The 5,750-nt window shown below is 57.0% G+C and overlaps 1 protein-coding gene across 1 annotated transcript in view; it reads left to right on the top strand.

Annotated features, from left to right (window-relative positions):
- Nucleotides 1-5,750, top strand: part of SPNS2 (spinster homolog 2 (Drosophila)) — a 39,041-nt gene that overhangs the window by 1,490 nt on the left and 31,801 nt on the right. Inside the window, exon 2 of the mRNA XM_006761497.1 lies at nucleotides 4-100. Coding sequence (XP_006761560.1) covers nucleotides 4-100 — 97 coding nt within the window. The remainder of the gene's footprint in view (nucleotides 1-3; nucleotides 101-5,750) is intronic.

The following is a 5,750-nucleotide window of genomic DNA, read 5'->3' as shown; positions in this document are numbered from 1 at the left end:
CAGCCCAAACCCGCCAGCCTGGGCCGCAGGCGAGGGGCAGCCGCCGCCATCCTCAGCTTGGGCAACGTGCTCAACTACCTGGACAGGTACACCGTAGTAGGTGAGCTGGTGCCCCATCCAGCCCGAGAACCAGAACTCCCCGCCTCGAGGTACCCCGGGGAGCCTGTGGTCCCAGATCCCCTTTATCCAAGCCTTACGCGGGGTCCCTAAGGGCCCTCCGCTCAGGCCCCCTGATCCAATCCAGAAACCGCCCCCGACCCGGGGCTTGGGGTTGGGGGGGTCCCACCCCTGGAATAGCCCGCGCGTCCTCGCCAGCCCTGACGTCCCATCCGTTGTCCTCTTTTCCAGGAGTCTCTTTGCCTTTCGCCTCCGCGCCCCGTTCCGCCCCCACCTCAGATTTTCTGGCCTCTCCTCCCCTTCCCCCCGTCCAGGCTTCTGTAGGTCGGTAGCCCGTCAGTTCCTTCCTCCATCGCTTCCACTCCCCTGCGTCCGTGCGGCGAGTGCGCGCGCCCCTTGCTGGTGTGCGCTATGGGGGACCAAGTGTGTGCGCGCAGGCAGCGCGGGTGTGTGTGTGTGTGTGTGAGCGTGTGAGCGCGTGGCTGACAAAGGCTCCAGGCTGCGGGGAGCAGAGGGAAGGGCGGAGCGGGTCTGTGGCGCCTGGGGACCCAGGATGCGGTTTGCAGCTGGCCCTGGCTAGAGGCCTGAAGACGCCTCCCCCTGCTCTATGGCGCCTGGGGCCTGGGGTAGGGCGCTGGCCACTGGGGCTAGAGAGGGGTTGCCTCGTCCTCTGTGGGCATCTCGTCGAATTAGCCTTGGAGATGGGGTGGCGTTCCATAGAATTACCGGGTTCTAGTCCCAGACTTACCTCTCCGGTACCTCGTGTGTGACCTTGGGCCAGTCTCCGCTTGTGTTTAGGTCTGTTTGTGAGGTGGTTGATCCCTGGGCCTTTGCGGATGGAGTTCCAGTCTGCTCCCTCCCCTCCCCCAATTCTCAGGAGTCTGGGAGTAGGGACTTCCCCGGAGGCTGCCCTTAGGTGGGAATGGTGCAGCCCAGAGAGAAAGGGACCTGGCATGGGTGGGGGCTCCAGAGCGTGCTGGAGAGCTGAGGCAGTATATCTGGCATGCTGGTCCAGAGCCTGCCGAACCACAGTTTAGTAAAATCCGGAACTACAAACAAATAAAAGGCAGGGGGAATTTGGGACAGACTTTAAGGAGGACTTGGAGGTGATCTAGAGGAGAGCCCTGTATAAACCAGATGCTACCTGGGTCCCCTTCTCTGGGCCTCGGTCTCCTCCTCTGTTGATGGGGGTTTTGTGTGAAGTGGAAGGGAGGAACTCTGATGGGAGAGCAGCGGCCTCCACACTCTCTCACTCCAGCTTTCAAAACCTTTGCTCTCTCCACCCCTCCGCTGCATGCTGCAGGGTGGAAGTGGATGCCAGTGGCACCAATTTCTTCCTTTGCTCTTGTGAGCAGGAAAACCCACTATGGCCCAAGTGCACCAGCTCTGTCATGCAGGTGCCTGCCTGGGACCTGGGAGTTTAAGAGCCACCCTAAGGCGGGGAGAAGTCAGAGAACGTTGGGACCCTGTAGTCAGTGCAAAACAGACTTCTGTATACAGATGGGGAAAGCCAGGGCCCTGTACGAGCCTTGTCCAAGATGGCCCGAGAGTTCCCGGCCAGGATGGCGTTAGAACTACCAGTAAAGCTTGCCTAGGAGAGGGTTTCCACCCTCTCTGAGCTGAGCAGTGGATGGGCTGCTGCTGGCACTGCAGCACTTTCAACTTGTTTTTTCCGGCCCCAGACCACCCGCTCTGGCTCTGATCTTCTTAAGGAAGCCCACTCTGCTGGGGGGTGCTGAGAGGAGAGGGTGGGATCAGGGAGGTTTGATGTTTATCTGCCCCCACCCCCACTCGGGTCCCAGCATCAGAATATCAGAAGCTAGGAAATTTCTGGTGAATTGGTATGGAGGTGGGGGTGGGGTGGGGGGGATGGGGAGCAGTGGCCAAGCGGGGCGTGGACAGGAGGGAGGAAGGCCAGGAAAGCCCTGTGCAAACAGGGCCGGAGCTCATGCACCACCCCGCCTCCAACACACAACATACACAGATTTCCTCTCCGGATGAGTCTGGCTCCCTCTCCCTCTCTTTATGGGAGATTTCCCCCACACTCTCCTGGCCCCAAGTGCAGTTTTTAGGAAGATTTACTGTCTCTATGGCAACTACTATGGCTTGGGTGGGGCAGGGGAATGGTCATTCCAGGTCTGAGCCCACCTGTTGCTGGCTGGCCCATCTGAGAGAGAGCCAGGGGATGCTGACACTCTACAGTCGGGTCCTGGCTCCCGCCTCAAAAAAGAGAGTTCCCGCTCTCTTTTAAATCTGTCCTGGGGATTTCTGTCTTCATGGTATAGATCAGCTCTGTCCAAAAGGAATATAATGTAGGCCCCATATACCATTTAAAATTTTCTAGCAGTCGCATTTAAAAAAACAAATAAGTGAAATGAATTAATATATTTTATTCAACTCAATATACCCAACCTACTTCGACATGTAGTCAGTATAAGAGCTATGGGTGAGATATTTTGCCTTCTTTTTCATACTGGGCTTTGAAACCCTGCGTGTTTGACATTTTAGCACGTGTCAGTTCAGGCGACTTGCATCTCAGGTGCTCACCAGACAGTGCTGGGGCCGCTGCCGTGGGCAGTGCAGCTCTAGAGTCCCTGGTGCCAGATGTAAGTCCAGCTCTTCAGCGGCCAGCTGTGTGACCTTGGGCATGTCCCCCGAGGCTTGCAGGTGATCATTTCCTCCTCTCCACCGCTGGGTCCTGTGGAGCAAATGGAATGTCTCTTAAGCACCTGGGACAAGGCCAGACTCCTAGGAGAGCGGCACAGATGTCAGCTGCCTTCTCTCCCTTGCCTCTGGGCAAGCTGTGGCCTGGCCCCGATGCCCTCCCGCCGTTCTCTGTTTTGAAGAGTCTCTTTCAGGACACCTTTTCGAACCTCTCTCTCCTCCACCAGGGCTGCTCTCTGTCCTGGGAACAGCGGAAGGCCTGCCTCTGCCCTAGCATTCCCAGCGCCACCCAGTGATCCAGCTAATTATGGCCTCTCCTTGCCTGGAGAACCCCTGAGGGCAGCAGGTGAGGAGAGCCAGGCTCCGGCTCTTCCTTCCCGAGCTGTTTCAGTTGGATGAAATCGAGGGAACCCAGAAACCACCCCTACCCTCCGCCTCCTTGTGCCGATGGGACACTGGGGAATGCAGGCTCATCCGAGGTCGCAGGGCAGAGAGAGCCGAACCAGAGCCCCCAGTGCAGTGTTCTCTTGGTGGAAGTCCCTGCTCTCTGCTGGCCAGACTCTGGGCGATGACTTTCACTCAGTTTATCAGAGGCTGGTTAAGCCCCCCGAGGGCATGTGGCTTTTGCTCCCCTGGCCCCTCCCAGCCTGGCAGCCACCCACTCTCCATTCTGAGTCCCCTTGTGGCTGCCAGGTGAGGAGAAGGAGGGAGCCGCTCAGGTGAGGGTCCTGGATCCCCTCTTCCCAGCTCTGCTTCCTGGTGCCAGAGTTGCCTCTGCCCCTGGACTCCCATTCTTCCATCTGTAAAGTGGGAGCAGAGCTGAGGGTGTGGGCGGCAGCCTTCTGCTCCTGCAACCAGGCCCCACAAGAGGGGGCCGGCGCCGGCCCTATCCATAGTTGGAAGACCGACTACTTGAGAGCTGGGATCCGTCCCCAACTTCTCTGGGGTACCTGTCCCTTCCTAGATTCCTTCCCTTTGGTCCAGCCCATGGATCCACTAGAAACTGGGTGGGTGGGGGCTGGTGAGGAGAAGCAGAGCCCTGCCCTGGGGGAGTCCTTTCTGCCCAAGAAGCTGAGACCGGTATCCGTGGCAACCGCTCACTGACACAAACCCGGAAGAAGAGTGGAGCATAGGGACCCAGCCAAGAACACAGGCCTGGCACGGGGCCTGGGGGCTTCCCCAAACACCTGAGCCGGTGCCGAGGGGGCTGCCAGGCTCGGTGTCTTGGCTCCTTTTTGTCTGCTTGGTTGTCTGTCCAGAGCTGACAGATGGGGAAATGGAGGCCCAGGGCCTCTCTCCTACAGGGTTACCTGGTGGGAAGGGCCCGTTAAGCCTCACCTCTGTGACTGTCTTTGTGGATAAGGATGGTCAATACTGCCTCCATCTCGTCCCCCCAGGCAGTTTTGTCCCCTTGGGTGGGCCTGCTGTAGCCTCTGACACACCAGCACTCCCTGAAATCTGCAGGGCAGGTGTCCCAGGGCTGCATTCCAGAGCACCTGTCTGCCAGGTCAGCAGGCAGGTGAACCGCAGGCCGGCCTGGAATGCGGGTACCCTGATGACTAACTGCCTGCTGCCCATTTCCTTGATCCTTCTTCCTCCTCAGGCATTTTTGCGGTTGGTTCCGTCAGCACCTGGGTTGTGCTGTAAGACCTGTTGGAGGAAGTGTCTTTAAAAAAATTTTGTTTTAATTTATTAATTGACTTAGAGAGAAGAAGGGAGAGATAGAAACATTGATTTGTTGTTCCACTTGTTTCTGCATTCGTTGGTTGATTTGCATATGTGCCCTGACTGGGGATCGAACTGGCAACCTTAGTGTATTGGAACGATGCTCTGACTAACTGAGCTATCTGAACCTCACTACCTTAGTCTGGGACCCAGGGCCATTGAATGCCCCAGCCTGTGCCTTAGAGTCCCATTTTATGAATGGGGCATGAGGCTGCAGGCTGCAGGTTACAGCCTGTTCTGAGAGTAAGGCTGTCTGGGTCAGAGCTGCTCAGAGAGGAGAGAGCTCCGTGTCACTTCTCCAGACAGGAAGTGGCTTTTGTTTCTGCCCAGGTGTGCGGGTCCTGAAATCCTGAGAGTAGAAAGGGAGTGAGAGGAGGGAGGCAAAGGGGACACTGGTTTGATTTTCTTAGTGTTGTTGTTAAAATACATTTTTATTGATTTCAGAGAGGAAGGGCGAGGGAGAGAGCGATAGAAACATAAATGATAGAGAATCATTGATTGCCTGCCCCCTGCACTGGGCATGTGCCCTTGATCGGAATCGAACCTGGGACCCTTTAGTCTGCAGGACGATGCTCTATCCACTGAGTCGAACTGGCTAGAGCCTGGTTTGATTTTCAAGCTCCTGGGGCTGGGCTCCCTGTTGGGCTCTGAATGTCTTTTGGGCTGACCTCCGGGCTCTGCCAGACTGGCTGTGTGACATGATGCAGATCCTGCCCCCCTCTGAGCCCTAAATCCATAATAGGTGATTTTGCGCCTCTCTGTCTTTTAGAAAAAAATATATTTTTATTGATTTCTCAGAGAGGAAGGGAGAGGAGAGAGAGATAGAAACATCGATGATGACAGAGAATCAGTGATTGGCTGCCTCCTACAGGCCCCACACTGGGGATCGAGCCCACAACCCAGGCATGTGTCCTGACCTGGAATTGAGCCATGATCTTCTCGTTCATAGGTCGATGCTCAACCACTGAGCCATGCGGGTCGGGCTGCTCCTCTCTTTTTGTGTCAGCATCTTGCTCCCAGGGGTAGCATGGGCCACTTGGTCACAGGAACACTGGTCTGCTGACCCCTGGCTCTGCCTGCACCTCCCTCCCCCAGGGTAACCAGATCCGTTCCCCAGTTACGGCAGCAGCCGGCCTCAGTTTCCCTGGCTGGGTCGCAGTGGTGCCGCTGCCCTCCTTCCGAGAAGTCCTCCCCAACTTTCTGGGCTGAGCCAGGCACCCAACTTGTGGTTTTCCTGCACTCTT

This window comes from Myotis davidii, unplaced genomic scaffold (assembly GCF_000327345.1).
Source record: "Myotis davidii unplaced genomic scaffold, ASM32734v1 scaffold638, whole genome shotgun sequence".
NCBI lineage: Eukaryota > Metazoa > Chordata > Mammalia > Chiroptera > Vespertilionidae > Myotis > Myotis davidii.
The sequence above is the reverse complement of the archived record's forward strand: the minus strand, read 5'-3'. Positions and strand labels throughout refer to the sequence as shown.